At 41.7% G+C, this 18,764-nt stretch overlaps 1 protein-coding gene across 1 annotated transcript in view; it reads left to right on the plus strand.

The window, feature by feature from the left end:
• Window positions 1-3,549, plus strand: part of MOGAT2 (monoacylglycerol O-acyltransferase 2) — a 36,828-nt gene extending 33,279 nt beyond the window's left edge. The window contains exon 6 of the mRNA XM_042459842.1: window positions 2,774-3,549. Coding sequence (XP_042315776.1) covers window positions 2,774-2,928 — 155 coding nt within the window. The 3' untranslated portion in view covers window positions 2,929-3,549. The remainder of the gene's footprint in view (window positions 1-2,773) is intronic.
• Window positions 3,550-18,764: the final 15,215 nt, after the last annotated feature.

The following is an 18,764-nucleotide window of genomic DNA, read 5'->3' on the forward strand; positions in this document are numbered from 1 at the left end:
GATGATGATGATGATGATGATGATGATGATGATGATGATGATGATGATGATTTCTCACTCACTTCTTCCCATAGACTGTGGAAAGGGACAACAATGAAAAGACACACTTAAAACATTAGGTAAAATACACATCAATTTAAAAGGACATATATACAATTTAAAAGGGACAGGATATACATATATTAAAGCAATCCATATTTAAAATTCATCATTTAGAATTCAAAATTTACAGTGTAGATGAACTCTTTATCTCTGAGTTGCAGTGTCCTGTCCTCCTTTAAATCGTTGCATAGTTATAAGCTAGCTTTATTCAGATCCAAATCACCAAGCCTCTATTGAATGGATATTACAGTGGCTTCAAATGGCTCTTGCCATAAAAGTAAAACAAAAACAGCACTTTCCAAAATCACAATAAAGAGAGGGAAGGAGATTCTACTTGCATTTTTAACTAGTAAGAAGAATGATGGTGAAATATGGTGGGGTATTAGCATAGTGATTTGAGACCAGGGTTCGATTTCCATCTTGGCCAAGAATCCCACTGGGCGGCCTTGGGCAAGTCACACACTCTCAGCCTCAGGGGAAGGCAGTGGCAAACCTCTCTGAACAAATCTTGCCAAGAAAACCTAAGGTTCATCTTAGGGTTGTCACAAGTCAGAAACAATTTGAAGGCACACAACAACAACAACAACAACAACAACAACCCCTATGAGGGAATAATGTATTGATTTAAATACCACCAGCTTTCCCAAATAATCAGAGCTTCCATTTTCATATTGAATATCATCACCATTCCCAAATAACCAGGGCTCCTACTTTTTTGTGCTGAATACCACCAAGCTTCCCCAGCAATAAGGGAACCTGGTTCTACTCTGAATGTTACCAACGTTTCTAGATAATCAGAGCTCCTGTTTATTGAATATTCCATACATCTTCTCAAACAATCAGGGTTCCTGGTTATATGCTGAATGTACCAACCTTTCCTAACAATTAGGGCTTCTGTTTCTATGCTGAATAATGCAAACCCTCCTAATCATGGTCCTTGCTTCTATGCTGACTATCCCAAACCTTCCCAAACAATCAGGGTTACTGTTTCTATGGAGTTTATCACACTAGGTCTGAGCTTGACATTAAAGAGAGATTAAAGCACAGTTAAAGCATCCTGTGAAAGAAGCAGAAATGGTTATCACATGCAATTGCGCTAATAAAGTGATATCGGAAATGCATTGTTGCTCAAATCCCAAAAGTAAAAAGATGCGTGTTAATGCTTCTTTGTGACCACTTTAATGGCAGGTTTTGTGCGACACCGTGTGAAATAGTTAAGTGTAATTATGCAATTTTTCTGGGATATTCACAGGATAACTCCCTATCACCTTTGTATGATAAACCCCTATGCTGAATAACATAAACCTTCCTAATCAGGACCCTTGTTTCTATACTGAATATTCCCAACCTTTCCAAACCATCAGGGATACTATTTTTAAAAAATGTAGAAGCAGATCTGTTTTTACAAGCAGAAAGTGACTGGGTTCACTGTGATGAACAAGTTATAATCAGACCCAGTCAGGATCAACTAAAGCCAGTCCTTCTCAACAGGTTAATTTAAAAAGGCAGGTTCCTACAGGTAAGGTTACCTTCTCTGATGGGATTTGACAGGCTGCAATTACCTATAATTGTTTGACACCTTGTTTGGATCCTCACAGTGGTCTTACTCACTTTTCCCAACCCCTATAACAGAAGACATTTAATGGGATAGACCAAGGTAGGACTCAAAGGATGGCAGCCCATTGTTGTCTGCCAAACACAATTAATGTAAAGCTTCAGCAAGAAGGCGTAAAACCCCAACACCTTAGTGCTGATTCAAAAAAGGATTCCTGCATAGCTGATTTTTCTCTCTTTTGAAATAGATATGAAAATCCAAAGTTGACATGGTGTGTCGGACGCCACCATGAATCAATACAAATAACAATATGACCGAGAATCACAGAGTCATTGAATCACAGAATCTTAAGCTGCATCTACACTGCAGAATTAATGCAGTTTGACACTGCTTTAACTGGCATTGCTCAATGCTATGGAATTCTGGGGTCTGTAGTTTTGTGGGATATTTAGACTTCTCTGTCAGAATGATTTGGAGCAACAACAAATTACAAATCCCAACAAATTACAAATCCCAGGGTTCCCATCGGATGAAGCCATGTCAGTTAAAACAGAATCATACTCCATTAATTTTTCCCAAGTATTTTTCAAGTATGATTTCAGTTTCTGTTCTGTGTTTGGAATGTAAAAATAAAATTTAAAGCAAGTTTCCTAACTTACTGCATTTTCTCCTTTTATCTTGAAAAGCTTGTTAATAGAGCTGTTGAGTTAACAGCAATCACATTATCTAAAATCGATGCAGTGTGGCAGCAGCCGAAGGGCTGGAAGGGACCACAAACACCCCTGCCATGCAAGAATACACAATTATTCCCATTCATTTTGTGGCTGTGTGTTTCTAGGACAGCCTTTTCCAGCTGGGCACCCACAACAAATGTCATAAAATATGGTGGAAATGTCTCCCATGCCCCCCCCCCGGGGTTCAATGCCTTCTAGTGTGCATTTGGACACATGCTAGAGCAAAACAAAATTGTGGGGAAATATTTTGACCCCTGGGGAGGCACATATACATGCAGAACTTTGCCCACCCTTGATTTGCACCCTGCAAGTGCAATGAAGGATCTCAGCCAATGTTTTCCTCCTGCTTATCTCCTCTCCCTCTCTACCTTCTTCCCACCAGTTGGCAAGCCCATCCAGGTTGAGAAGAAGCCCAACCCCAGCCAAGAGGAAGTGGATGAGTTACACCAGCACTACATGGAGGAGCTGAGCAAGCTATTTGAAGAACACAAACTGGGGTACAAGGTTCCAGAGGACAAGCATCTTACTTTCGTATGATGTCAGAAAGCCACGTTCCACACTGACTCCCTCATTTGCACTGGGTTGGATGCCAAGAAAGTAGGAAAGAAATCACTAGCACAGTTCTGCCAACCGTTACACAAGAGCTTACGCAATGCTAAAATACGTATGTCCTTCAGCCGCTCTTGTACATTCGGATGAACAAGATGGTGTGCAAGCAAAGAGCATCTTTGGTTTGGTTTGCTCCCTGATTGTTTTTGCATGAGCTGTGCATGTGAAATGGCTTTTGCATAAATAGAAAGACATCTTTGGATCCAACCTATTGGGTGTTGGCCCCTGTTTGAATATTTGGAGCTCTGTTATAGGCAGTGCCAATTTTTTCAGGAGAATGAGGGCTTGCACAGTGTACAGATGGGAATGAGAATTGAGGGAGTCTTCTACAAGGATGTAGGGGAAGCAGATGGGAAATATAAAACTTAACAGGGCAGCATTGAATCTGGTAAATCTGTTTCGTGACTCACTGTGATGATTTTTATCAAACTTCCTTGCTTTCAGATTCAGTGCTCATAAACATTTTTGGAACTATAACATCCAAAATGCACAAAATATGTGATGCAAGCTTTCGAAACTCCACTGGCTTTTTCCATATGGCAAAGGTGTTAAAAATCATACAGGAAAAAGAAAGGGAAAAAAATTACAGCGGCTGCATCCACACTGCAGAAATAATCCAGTTTGACATCACACAACCAACTACACACCCCAGGATTCCATAGCATTGAGCCATGGCAATTAAAGTGGTGACAAACTGGATTATTTCTACAGAGCAGAGGCCTCCAGTGTTGGAGTCATAGACCTACATTTTATCAAGATGTTGTTATAGTTGTTCTCAGTAAAGATAGTTCCTTTCTGTGTTGCTAATGGACTTAAATTTCATTTCCTGGACTTTATGATGCTATGTCTTCCAGTGCTGCATGGCCAGAAAGCGGAGTGGCCTCTGCCTACATGGATATCCCTCTGTGCCATCTTAACTTAGAACAACTATAACATTGTCTTGACAAAAACGTAACCCTGTGACTCCAACATAGTCACCCCCCCCCCTTTTATGCCTCATTTTTAACACCTTTGCCTGATGAAGAAGCTAGTTCAACTTCAAAATCATGCATCCTCAATTTTATGCATTTTGTTTGGCCAATGAAGGTATCGCTGTTTTGTGGATTTTGGATGATATTGTCCTTTTCTGTATGACTTTTGGATCTAGAGAGTTTGCCTCTGTTTTTGCCCCGTGTAACAAAAGGAAGGACTACACAAACTGTGTGGTTGCAATTGGGGGGTGGGAGAAATCAGTCTATATCATTCATTGAGTCTCTTTGTTATTTTTAATAAAATCATTGCAAAACAAGCATGGTATTGCCACTCTCTTTAGCTGCCTCAAGGGATATTGGGATTTATCACACGGAGGGCGAATTGGTAAAATCCCATGCAGAAATGGGATTTTAAAATCCGGTGTTGTTTCTCAGATGCGTTGGCATGAAAGAGAAATAATGTGAAAATAAGCTCCTTTGTACTTTCGAAATTTAGCGAATGTAAAAAGGAGCTGGTTTTGACAACTTTGTGTTCGCATTATTTTTCTTTCACACAAACATTGTCTGAAAAAATACCCCCTTGATGTTTTTCAGTTGAACATGGAGCATTCTTTGCCGTGGCCGATTAACCACCATTTCCCAGTGCGAAATTCTGGAGCAAATGCAAAATTTCCTGCTTAAAATAAGCATATAAGGAATTACAACAGAAACAGAGCCAGCCCTGTTTGAATGTCCCAACAGTCTGTCTGTCTGAATGGAGAAAGCCAAAGAAGACAATCCAGAGCATGTGTTGCAAACATTTTGGCACACTCTTTGAATAATCCTAGCTGTAATCCTGTCGAAAGATGGAGTACCGTTCCCTGGGCATCGTTTCTTGCTTGGAATCTATTAATAGCTTCCTGGCTGGAGCTTTAGATTAAATAAGACTTGGAGATGCTCAACATTGCGAGAATACTGAATGTGTGGCCAGAGGAAGTGCAGGGAGATGAGAAAAGCAAGCAATATTGGCTTCTCTTGACACTTGCTTTAGCCTTTTTGTCACATGCTTGGGCTTCTGGTGGCTCCTTTGGCAATAAGGTGATAAGATTGCCCTGGGTTGTTATATGAACTTCTTTTAAAAATTATTTTATTAGATGAAAATACATAAATATATACAAATAACAACCCCCCTTATAAATATATAACACATAACATACTTACATAATAATACATATACAGACAAACAAGTACAAACACACACCCTTTATATATATCAAGCTTGTTTAACTAATGTTGTCTATAACTCAGTTCTTCCTGATTAGGTTCACCTTACAATCCAATTAATTATCTTTCTCTTTCTCACTGTAATTTCCTATGAGGTCAACTATATCTTTTCCCATTTTCTACTTCATATAGTTGTGTGAACTTTAAATAAGCTATCCAAGACCCTCATGCATATCGACCAAAAACAGCAAAGAACATGGATATGTCCTTAAAGGGGACCTCTAAGAGCCAGGAGCCAAAATCTTTTTCAAGAATGCTGTGTCAGTTTCCAAATGTTCCAGATAAGAAGCATGCAAGGACAGTTTCTTGAGATGCAATCCAGCCTGCAATGAGTGCTCTTCTTCCAAGCCAATGGATCAGTCTGAATGAAATACAGCCTATGCAGTGCTATGATCAGAGTGCTGGATTGGGATTTCAGATATCCAGGTTTGAGTCTCCACTAACTCACTGGGCCATAATAGGATTACATCAGGCACTGCGATTTCATCACTTTGTAGAGAGTGAACCAAAGCAAGGAGGTGTTGTTACCCCAAGATCTAGCCTTGTCTCTGTACTTGATCTATTTTACAGGGCTGTTTCTATGAAAGTATAGAGAAGATTCATTTGCACTGCTACTTCTCAAAGTAGTAGGACATGGACTGGTGGCAATCGACAGACCATCAGCTGCTGGTCCCTCACTAGTGAGTTTCTCCCCATGGATTGAGGCAGAGAACAACAACAATTAACAGACAAACATCAGTTAAAACACTTCAGGTAAACACACACATCAATTTAAAAGGACAAATAAGATGTACTAAAGACAATCCACATTTAAAGTTCACAATTTAAAAATCATCTGGATAAGTCTGCTAGAAGAGACTGGTCATTAATGATCTTTTAAAGTCATATTCCATATTCAGCTGTCACATCATTTCTGGAAGGTCATTCCACAGTCTAGGGACCGCGAAAGAAAAAGTCTTCTGGCTGACAGTTGCCAGCTTAGTCCTGGGAGACTGGAGTAAATGTCCGCCGGAGGACTTGAGCGTATGGGGCGGATTGTACAGGAGAAGACAATCCTGTAGGTAACCCGAAACCAAACTATGCAGGGCTTTAAAGGTAATAACCAACACTTTGTACCTTGCCCCGAAACTAACTGGCAACCAGTGGAGTGATTTTAATATTGATGTAATATGATCACCCCTGGATCGTATAGACTGAATGGCCTATGCAGGGTCCTTCCCACTTTATGATTCTCTGATGCTATGAAACGTTAGAGGGCATGAAATCTCAGGGCCAGAGATAATCCTGACTTGCCAACCCTATTCTGTGGTCTGCTGCCAAGATGCACTGCTTCATAGTGGTTCAATTCACTTGAACTCAAATCTCCAGTGGCTCATGCTGGCTGGGGAGGATGGGGGTTGCAATCCATTATGTCTGGAGGGTAATAGATCAGAGTGTGCTATTCAAATAGCAATTATGGGCAATGAGAGCATCAGACAAAAGAAACATCAGTGTCTTGCAACTGACTTGGTACAAATGAAGAAACTTTGTCCAGAGAATTGGACTCTGTGTGAGCAGGAACAACTCTTGATGGCTGTACAAAGCCAGCTCCCATTTCACTCACAAACAGTAGCTACATTAGGGCAGAGGTCATTATTCTTTATCTCTCCGCACCCCCCCCCCCCCCCCACCCATTTGGTCCTTCATAATACCCTGGGGTTTGGTACCAAGATCCCCCGTGTATAACAAAATCCGTGTATGCTCAAGTCCCATTAAGTATAATGACATAGCAAAATGGTGTCCCTAATAAAAAATGGAACATCAAGGTAAATGTATACTTTTTTGGAACATTTTCAAACCATGTATGCTTGAATCCGTGTATAAGAAGGACCGACTGTATTTAGTCTAAGGTTGCAAAAGTCATGTATTTTAGATGACCCTTGGACGTGAATTACATCCCAGTCATATGAACCACTGAGCTGAGGATTCAGTTATAGGTTCTGGCATAAAGAGGAAAGTCTCTAGCACAAGAGGATGGATGACTTTGCAGAGAGCAAATCAAGGCAAGGAGTCGTTACCTGAAGTTCTAGCCTCTCTCTGCATCCCTTCACTTTGATATCAGTTTGATATTAAAGGGATGTTTCAGGCACCCAGAGCAGGAAACCAGTCATGCCATAAAAGGACTTCCATGGCCATGTTTAGAGATCCTGCTGGCTCAACATGGGGGAAGCCAGGGCACTTAGCTGGGATAGATCAATTAAGACTGAAGTCTGTGCAATCCTTTCACTGATAGAAGTGAAGGTGGGAGACAGACTTGGGCTTACATGTTAACAGAAATCTAATGTGTTTACCTCCCTCTGGGAGTGAGACTCCTTTGTCCAGAGACATTCTTGGTGATTGTTCAGTCTTCTACAGACTTTCAGTTCTATTCTTCCATCATGGGAACTTCACCTTAATCCCAAAACTGCTCCAGGAGCATTTTGTCCTGTAAGTGGTGAGATCAAACAGCATTAATTCTGTGGTGTAGCAGCAGCCTAAGGTTAAATGAACAGCATAAAATGCATTGAAGCACCATCGTGCCTCTTGAATGTTAACTTATTCTTTTCAGAGTATGAAGCCTCTAGGTACAATATATATGTGTGTGAGAGAAAGAGCATTATGAAGTGGTGGTCAAGGAAGTAGCCACTTTGAATCCCATTTTGGGAGATAAGCGGGATATAAAGTCAATATATAAAATTAAATCAGATTAAAATAAAATTTAAAAGTGTAGGCTAGAATCCAGTCCTTAGCTTACACTGGCATAACTCTTAGGTCTATCTGCATTGCAGATATAATTGTGTTTGACACCGCATTCACTGCCGTGGCTTTGTGCTTTGGAATTCTAGGATCTGTAGATTTGTGAGCTCTGTTGCCTTAACTAACTACAAACCTCAGGATTCCATGGCATTGAGCCACAGCAGTGTCAAATGCATTATTCCTGCAGTGCATATTAGACCTTGGTTACTTCTTGAGCACTGAAGACAATGCACAAGGATTTTGTGGGTTTTTCGAGCTATGTGGCCATGTTCTGAAGATGCCAGCCATAGATGTTGGCGAAATGTCAGGAATAAACTCTTCTCAAACATGGTCACCTAGTCCGAAAAACCCACAAAAATCTATGGATGCCGACCCTGAAAGCCTTTGACTTCACAGTGTGCAAGGAGTCACCCAGCCCTTCCTTATGCAACATCTTTTGCCCCAGGTGCAAAAGAGCAGCTGGAGACTGCCTGGCACAACTCTTTCCCTTAGCTGCCAACTGACCCTCTCTCTGGGACATTCCACATATGTAGGCTAGTGGAGATTTACAGTTTGCCAGCAGGCCAGTAGGATTTGGGCCAGAATTTGAAAAAAGAAAATACCCCCCTAGGGAAAGCCTTCTTAACCTTTACTACAAAGTTCAAGTGGAGAAGAAAGAGAGTGAAGGGGCAGGCTGGCAGATCAACTTGCTGTGTTAGCATTAAATGGTTGCCAGCTTCCCAGAGCTCAATACAACAATATTCAGTTGCAACACAGCCGGCTGGAGAAATGTGGTGTAAGAGGCTTTCCCACTCTCCCCAAGGGATAAGTAAAAGCCAGATGGCAGACAAGGGTAGGAGAAGGGAGGGAGATGTAGCGCAGGTCTGAGAGGGGAAAAGAGGGCAGTCATCTATGGCTTTTCCATCATCCTCACCTCCATATGGGCATGATTTTGGTAACCCTGGAAAAAATTTCTCCCTATCCCGCCTGTAAACGTAATTGCCATCAAGTCAGCTTCGACATTCGATGATGACTCTGGAGACCAGGGTTCAAATAACTGCTCAACCATGGAGACCTGCTGGGAGACTTTGGCCAAGTCACACTCTCTCAGCCTCAATGGAAGTCAAGGGCAAAACGGCTCTGGACAGCTCTTGCCAAGAAAGCCCTGGTAACAAGTTTGCCTTAGGTTTGCTCTGTAAGTCAGAAATGACTTGAAGGCCCTCAGCAACAACAATGAATGACATACTGCCAAGTCAGACTCGCATTAACAGAAAGGCAAATATAAAAGTAGTAGTAGTAGTAATAGAAGTATGGCACAGAGGTGGGGGAGACTTCATAAGCCAATAGGCATATCTGTTAAACAGTTCAAGTTTGTTATTTATATACCATATATACTCGACTATAAGTCGACCTCATGTATAAGTCGAGAGCAGGTTTTGAGGGCAAAATTATGGATTTTGATATGACCCTTGGACAGGTCGAGGGTAAAACTTAGGGACATGCAACAAAGGATCCAAATGATGAAGCAAAGGAAAACAATGCCAAAGAACCTACACAATTCTGGCAGGCATAATGGTTTTGGCTCACTCTAAAGGATGAATGGAAGAGAGAGCAGAGAGAGGTCAGTGCTTCCAAGACAAATACCACTCTTGCCTTTTACCAGGGATGGTTCTCTTTTCAATAAGAGTTAAAGTATAGTATTTACATTGACTCATGGATAAAGTCGACCTAGGTTTTTGGGGTCAATTTTTTGACTAAAATTTTTAGACTTATATATGAGTGAGTGTGTGTGTGTGTGTAATGCACATATATATTCGTACTTACCAACACAATACACAATACAAACATACATACAAACAATAACAAACTAACATTAATATACTAACAATTTAAACAATATTCCATCTATATTCTTATCAGATTTTTTATTCTCCTACTTTTAAAAATATTTTTAAAACACGTATTCGTTTCTACACTCTTTAAATGTCATCTTCAAGGATCTTCATGAATCTTAAAACAGGCCAACTTATTCTTCTATTTATTTTATTAATTTTAAGCTATATACCCCTTTCTCCTCCTGCCTTTTCTTTAACTTACCTTCTCCACTTCCCACTTTCCCTTCTTCTCTTTCCCTTTTCCATTCTTTCTCTGACTTTTTCTCTACCTTCCTCTTCCGATCACTCTGTTTCCTTTCACCTCTTTCAACTTTCCTTTAATCTTTTCATTCCTTTCATTCCTCCATTTTCTATTTCTTCTCTTCCCTGTTTCCTCTCTTCAAGTTTGTTATATAGGTAGTCACACATACCATCCAACAATCCCAATTTGGCACACTCTGATTTTGATGAGTCCCAAGTGTCCCAGGGTGCATCTACATTGCAGAAATTAGGCAGTTTGATACCACTTTAACTGCCATGGGTCCATCCTACAGAATTCTGGGACATGTTGTTTGGTGAGGCACCAGCACGCTTAAAGCCTTTGTAAAACTACAAATCCCAGGATCCCATAGGCTAGAGCTGCAGCACTTAAAGTGGTGTCAACCTGTGTTATTTCTACAGTGCAGATGCACCCCAAGTTTTCATCTGTGAAATGTACCCTTTATGGCATGGTGGGGAATCGTGCAATTCCCCAGATGTTGTTGGACTGTTCCTCCCAGCAGTCATAGCTAACATGGCTGTAACTAGGAATGCTGGGAGCTACAGTCCGAGAACATCTGCAGGGTCACATGATTCCCTCTCTTGTGTTATACTTTGCAGGAGACAATGGAGTTTATCACATGGGAGGATTTTCTCTAAATTTCGAATGAAAAGAAAGTGGGACCAGAACGAATTCACGTGAATTTGCTAGTTGAGTGAATTTACGTTAATTTGAATTGCGTTTGAACTGACTTCCCATTGCCCGAAAATAGCTTACCATTGTCCGAAACTGCATGTGATCACCTCTCATGCAATATCGTGAAACCCCATGATTGCGTTTGGACTGACTTCCCATTGCCTGAAATTGCGTGTAGTAGTCTATCACACAATAATGTTAAACCCCATGATTGTGATTGGATTGCCATTGGATTATACTTCCAATTTCCCTTGTCTGATAACATCCAAAGACAGAGCTTGTCTCTTGCAGCATTCTTTCTACAAAGATTGCTTCAAATTGCAGATACTGATGCAGGAAATAGAAGGCTTTATGCCAGATTGGTTCTATTCGAATCTGAAAAAAGCAACAAGGAAAACTTCAATATAGGGGAAAGGCGCTTCAACATCCGAAGGCGATTTTCAGCAAATCCTCAGAGCGCTCTTTCAAAATGGAAGCGCAAGTTATGACAATGTCCCTAAGGACTAAACGAAGTGCCAAGTTGGAGAGAAAAAGCCCAAAGGGCAGGATTTATTGCAGATCCAGGAACAGAGGCCAACCCTTGGACTCTTCACGGTTATTCTGGCATTATCTTATGCAAGAAACCATCTAAAAATACCACAATCCACAGTGCCAAGACAGACACCAGTGGCCTTTATCAAATATGCATGTCTCATCACAGACTGTAAAACAGGGTGGGCCAGGAGTGTAGCTATGGAGTGGGGGGGCAAAATCAGGCTGTTGCTTTTGGTGTTCTTCTTGTTGTTGATGTTGGGTGCCTTCAAGTCATTTCTGACCTATGGCAATCCTAAGGCAAACCTATCACAAACTTTTCTTGCCAAGATTTATTCAGAGGGCCTCTCTCTGAGGCTGAGAGAGAATGCAGGGACGTAGCTAGGATTTTAGGAAGGGGGGGGTCCAGACTAAGTGCCACTATTATAATGGGGCTTGGGTGCAGCGGCGCAGCAGCACACAGCATTCATTTTTCTAATGGAAGGGGGGGGGGGTTCCGGACCCCAAGAACCCCTCCCTTGGCTACATCCCTGGAGAATGACTTGCCCAAGGTTGCTCAATAGGTTTCTAGGGCCAAGATTCGAACCCTGATCTCCACAGTCATATTCCAATGATACACTACACCGCATTAGTTCTTGAGCCTATAGCCGCTCCAATAAAAATTCTGCATCCCAATTAAATTTTCAGACACTCCTCACTTTTAGCATTGTGGGGAGTGAGACATTGACAAGTGTTCACATCCAGAACTCTTCTATTATCTGAGTTTACATTCCCTTGGTGACTTTGTCAATGCTAGAAATAAGGGTACCAAAGGAAAATTTCATTTCATAGCAAACAGTTTCTAAATGATGTTTCCAGGGAGCAGGGGAGAAGGTGGGGCATTGCCATTTCCAAATCATGGCCAGTATCCTGTTGTGGAGTTACAAATGCATAACTTAGAGTTACACACTCTTCACTCTTTTGTAGTCACAATCACCATGTATTCCCTAGTTTAGAGGACACATGTTTTGTGTGCCTTCAAGTTTCTGACTTATGGCAACCCTAAAACAAACCCTATCACACAGTTTTCTTGGCAAGATTTGTTCAGAGGAGGTTTGCCATCCTGTTCCTTTGAGGCTGAGAGCATATGACTTGCCCAAGGTCACCCAATGAGTTTCATTGCTGAGCTTGGAATCAAACCCTGGTCTCCGGAGTCATAGTCCAACACTCAAACCACTATGCAGTGCTGGTTCACAACTCGCACAATCCCTACTTACCAGAATGCAGCCACTGCAGTTGACAGCAGTCCATTCCTCTGTTGCATGGGAAGCAGTTGACTCATGTTCCCACTGCCCTCTCATGCAAGTGGTCTTCAGAGCAAAGGGGAATTGGACCAGGGACTCCACTTCTGCCTATAGCCAGTGGCATTCCCACACCAGGCATCACCCAGTGTTGGGGTGCAGGGCTTCTGGTGATGTTTCCAGGAGTGGGGCTTTCAGCGGCATTTCCAGAGGTGGGAGTTCCAGGGGTATTCCCTTTCCCCATGCTGATCTGTCCTTTTCCTGATAAAGAAAAGGACAGCATGGCCTGTGGGGGATGAAGCACATGTGAGGAAGGTATGCAGGGGGCAGAGTGTGGAGAAAGAGCACAGGGGACAGAACGTGAGGGAAGAAGTGGCACACGTGAACATGGATGGAGCATGGGGGATGGTGCGGGGGGGCTGACCGGGTGTCACCCTTTCTGCTGTGGTATCATCCGGTGTGGTCCGCAGCACCGTATCCTCTAGTGTCTCCACTGCACTATCAATAACAATCGCTCATGGAAGGGGATGGGAACATCAGTCAGCTGCTTCCCAAAGAGGAGAACAGATCTCCACTGATTGCTGCAGCTGCTTCCCAGTAAGTGAGGAAGGGATGAGGGGCCAGGTCAGGCCAAGGAGTGCTGTAGTTGTGCATTCCTGCATGGCAGGAATTGGGCTGGATGAGCCTTGTGGTCCTTACCTACTCTAAATTCTGTGATGACCCCATGATGTGTGAGCATGAAAGCTGATAGTCATACTGGTTGTGATATTAACTGAAAATTCAAATAACATGTACAATTGCTTTTCCATGCAAATAGGAGCCAGCCGTGCAGACTAACCAGCCTGGAAAGAGTGGAAGCTGGCTGAGTACAGTGTGGTTGATAAACCTTGACCTGTTCTGAACTGTCGGGACTTATCTTGACAGTCTCCCATTCCCAGACCCCAGGTACAGTCCAAAGCCTCACACAGCCCTTTGATCCATACCTCTTTCTCTACCTGCCCCCAAGCAGCAAACAGCAGCAGTATATTGCATAATAACTCATTTATTATAAACACCAGACAGTCAAAGAAAGGGCAGTGTGGTGATTTGCATGCTGGACTTTGTCTGGAGAGACCTGAAATTACGTGAGAAATAAAGGGAGATAACATGTCCCCAACCACTAACTTAATACCATCAACAAAGACAAAACCCTTTCAGAGGCTGCATCTACAATGCAGAATTATTTTAAAAAAATATTTTATTAATTTAGTTGCAATAAAATTATTTACAATCTTACAGCGTATACAGTTTGCAATCACAACTACATTAATATGCTGATAGATGACACTTCCATCTTATTCATCCTTCTATATAGATTATCTCTTCTTTTTTCATTTCCACCCTCAGATACCTCCCTCATACCATTGTCTTTATTTTTGTTTATTAAAGTAATCCACACTCTAAATACATCTGAAATAATAATAATAACGTAATATCAATTTTTTAAAACAAGTATAGCATGAACTTCTTTTTTCTCCTTTGCTTGTTTTTAGCTAATGATTTAAATTTGATGTTCCATCTTCAATCTATTACTAAATCAACATCTGATGAGACCATCTGTTCTCTTAATCATATTGCATATATGTCTCATTTTCTTTTTGTTTTGTTTTTTCAGATATTCCAAATCTTCATGTACATTCCTAATGAGTGCTTTAATTGTTATTATTATTAAAGCTTTGTGATGGTCCAATAAACAGAAGCTTTGTTTCATGCACAAAATTATTAAAAAATATTGTGCATAAAATTATCTATGTGTATCAGGTGTATACAAAACCTAAATTGATGGCATGTTTAGTTGTGGGTGCCATCTCCAGAGTATCTCATTATGTAGCTGCAAATATTCCAGAATCCCCAAAACTCCAAAAACCAAAACCCCTCTCAACCTGTATTTGCTTCTAGCCTGAAGGTGGATGCAGAGTAGTGTGGACAGTGAGCCCTGACACTCCAGTGACTTGGAGGGATGGGAGAGTCACTGCAAGCTGCAGCAATGAATGAATTAAATACAGTATTGGAAATTTTGCAAGCTGCTGCTTTTCTAGTTGAGCTGGAGATTTGCGCGGAGCCCTTTTCTCTTACCTGGAGCTGATTTTTCCCAAAATAGGACAATTTACACCCTTGTTTCCTGCCTGGGGGTGTCCCACAAAAACTAGAGAAACAAGGCCAGGCTCTGAGCTCTAGCAACCATATGCTTTGTTGTTGTTGGGTAGCACTTGGTGATGTCATTAAGCATTGCTGTTGTTGAGTGCCTTCCAGTTGTTTCTGACTTATCTCAACCCTAAGGCAAACCTATCATTGGGTTTTTTTGGCAAGATTTATTCACAGGTGGTTTGCCATTACCTTCTTCTGAGGCTGAGAGAGTGCGACTTGCCTAAGGTCACTCAGTGGGTTTCCATGGCCAAGCAGGGATTTGAACCCTGGTCCCCAGGGTGATAAGCCAATGCTCAAACCACTACACCACTAGCGTGTGCTGTACAGTAACAAATCTATCAGTTCTTGGAAATGGTAGCAAGCTGGTGCCATGCTAGGTGAACTGACGATTTGCAGACAGGCATTTCCTATTGCCCAAAGGAAATCAAAGCTGATTTCCCGACTCTCAAAAGAAAAAGAAAAAAACCTGAAGAATTTGAACCTTCATTTCCCACCTGGAGTTGACCCATTAAAACTGAAGACTTGGAGCCAGCCCCTAAGATCTGGCAACCCTATCCATTAGGCAGATTGCAGGTCCCACATTGTGCACCAAATGTGGATGCCACAAAGACCTGGAATGTATGGCGAATACCTGGGACGTGCACACAGACCCCTAAGGGCTCCTCAGAGCACAAGTTGGGAACCTCTGCTCTAATGTATGTCCTGGGTTTCATCTACAAAATGTTGGTGTGCATGAGATTAAGGCTAAAATGGCACCTGCTGGGATAGCTTTCTCCACCACACTGGACCAGAAGTTGGGAAAGTTATTTTTGGACAATGTTTTGTATACTATATTGCATATAGAGAGATCTTGTAGCACCTTGAGACGAACTGAAAGAAAGAAATTGGCAGCATGAGCTTTGGTGGACTTCAATCTACTTCCTCAGATGCATTATTCAAAGATATAGCCGTGTTAGTCTGTAGAATATCTTGTAGCATTATGCATCTGACAAAGTAGACTGAAGTCTAGGAAAGCTCACGCTGCCAATTTTTTTTCTTTCAGTTAGTCTCAAAGGTGCTACATGATCTCTGTACGTACTGATTCTACAGACTAACACGGCTATATCTTTGAATTCTACCATACTGTATTGCAGTTACAAGTTCATAGTAACCTAATGTTATGAATCTATAACAGTTATGTATTAAATAAGATCACTGTCATGGTTGTGCCACTGTTGTCATGATCACCTATGCCCTTCCAGTCCAGCCAGCAGCCCCATCAAGTAAAGGACATTTGCTCAGCTGCCAGTCAGGGTGCAAGAATGACACTTCCATACCCCTCCCACCAGCAAGTGAGGCTCCAACAAGGGATTGCAACAGAGGTCCTGCTTCTGATCATCACAGCCTTGCTTGCTAATGCAAGGCGACTGGGAATGTCATCCTCCTTGCACCCCAATTGCCAGCAGAACAGTAGACTTTTTTTTTTAGCTCGATGCAGGTGATAGCTGTTCAGGTTGGTAGGCGGGTGGAGTTGGGCCAGAAGATGTTACAGAGGCCTCTTGGTATCTGCTGGAATTTGGTTCCAGGACCCCTTATGGATACCAAAATCCATCGATGCTCAATTCCCAATAAATAGGATGGCATAATAAAATGGTTTATATAAAATGGCAAAATCAAATTTCCTTTTGGAATTTATATAGTTTAAAAATATGTTTCAGATGTGGATGCTCAAATCCATGGATAATAAAGCCGTGGATGTGGAGGGCTGATTGTACTTGGTTACACTTTTGTAACTAAAAGCAGCTGATGTAGAATACTGTCTATCAAGTCTCAGAGTAGCAAGTAGAGTACAATCGTACTCCCTTGTACACAAGGGATCCATTCCAGGACCCTTTGTGTAATATGAAATATCAATATAATCTCGAACACTATTTTTTTAAACCTAAAATAAATGATGAAGTGCTCTCTAGGCATTTTCTAGGTCTTCCAGTGTGACTCTATGGTACGCGTTTGCTGGACGTTGACTATAGGGTCGTGTTGGAGGACCTACCAATACCTAAAGAAGTGTTTTCTCTAGGCATTTTCTAGGTCCTCCAGCATGATTCTATAGTCAGACTCCAGTGAAGTTGTTTTCAAATCATGGAACTGTGTAATAGGAACCCATGTAACATGGCACTCTACTGTAATTATTTATTGTAATTAATATTAAATGAATTATACTGTTTTGTGCATCTGTATATGCCCCAATCATTAATTCATGCAGAATGATGGACTCACCTTGGACATTGGTCATTTTTACATTTATATATCCATTGATTATTTTTCTGAATTGCAAATGCAATAGGCTTTAGAATTTCAGCTTGAAAAGACATCAGCAACCTTTGTCTGCCCTGAAAGCACCCTTGTATTTAAGACTTCTGGGCAATAATCAGGACCTTTTTTAAACACAGTCTGTTGTAACTTTCCACTTTTGTATGCATTGCAACAGAGCACCGCTTTGGATTTTGACCCATGAGAATCTGAGAACCTCAGTTTTGGCACTTGAATGTTTATACAGTAAAGAAATGAAATGAGGCAAATATACATCAGATTTCATGTCTAGGCCACGGATGAAAGTCCAGTGAGGATACAAGGCCCCCGGAGATTTTGAGAGCTGCAACTGTCTGGTGACCTTTTGCCTCCCCTTTTTGAAACAGTGGGGTGAGCCATTGGCACTTGGGAGTTATTAGGGATTGAAACATCATTTCCACTCTGCCCTGGACTTTTTTTTTTTTTTGCAAAACAAGGCAAGGGTTCTATTCTCTCAGGCCCTTTGCTGAAGCAAGCCTTTGCAACCACATCTCCTGATTACTTTCTGGCTCTGGAATCAAATGACAAGATGACGTGGATCCGAACTGGGGTATTCATTTAATCATCCCTGTGTGACTCATAGAATCAGAGTTGGAAGAGACCCCAAGGGCCATCCAGTCCAACCCCATTCTGTCATGCAGGAACTCTCAATCAAAGCATCCCTGATAGATGGCCATCCAGCCTCTGTTTAAAGACCTCCAAAGAAGGAGACTCCACCATTCTCCGAGGGAGTGTGTTCTACTGTTACACAGCCCTTACTGTCAGAAAGTTCCTCCTAATGTTGAGGTGGAATCTCTTTTCCTGGATCTTGCATCCATTGTTTTATGTTCTAGTCTCTGGAGCACCAGAAAATAAGCTTGCTTCATCTGTGACATTCCTTCCAAAACTTAAACAGGGCAGTCATATCACTTGTTAACCATCTCTTTTCCAGGCTAAACATACCCAGCTCCCTAACTCTTTCTGAAATGGAAAAAATTCAAAGGCAGGAATCACTCATAGGCAGATCCAGGATAAACCAAGGACTGTATTGTATATGCGAGACAAAGCCTCAGGATTCATCCCAAACAGGCTGCGCAAAGTAAAGATCCCTGGACTTGATCTTTTATAGGACGTTTGACAGCAATAACAGGGAACAGGTGTTGACATCTCAGATGTCTTGTAACCACTTTCAGCAGTTACCAGGAAAGCGGAACAGAAACTTATCTATAGCCCTTAACACAGAGGGTTTTGCAGCTCTGATCCAAAGCCACTGTGGGTCCAACCATGTGAATTCACGTAATAACATGATGTATTATCACACATGATTGCTTTTTATGGGGGGGTCATTCCAAGGTGGATCCACAGTCAAGCCAAAGTGACTCCTGATTTTTGTGAATTCGGTAACAAGCAAATTCACAAAAATTGTTTCCAAGCTCACTTTGATTTCAGTCCAAATTGTTCTGGTGTGGAATGCAACTTTGCTTCTGTCCTGGTACCCCCCCCCCAAACCTCCAAGGTCCCACATTTCCCATGATGCTGTGCTGCAATTTTTCTCCATTTGCTTCTGGTACTCCTTCAAAAATGGAGGCTGCATAATATTTCTTTAATCATAATAATAATAATGGAGAACAAGGCACTGCAA

Source organism: Sceloporus undulatus, chromosome 3 (genome assembly GCF_019175285.1).
Source record: "Sceloporus undulatus isolate JIND9_A2432 ecotype Alabama chromosome 3, SceUnd_v1.1, whole genome shotgun sequence".
In the NCBI taxonomy this organism is placed as follows: Eukaryota; Metazoa; Chordata; class Lepidosauria; order Squamata; family Phrynosomatidae; genus Sceloporus; species Sceloporus undulatus.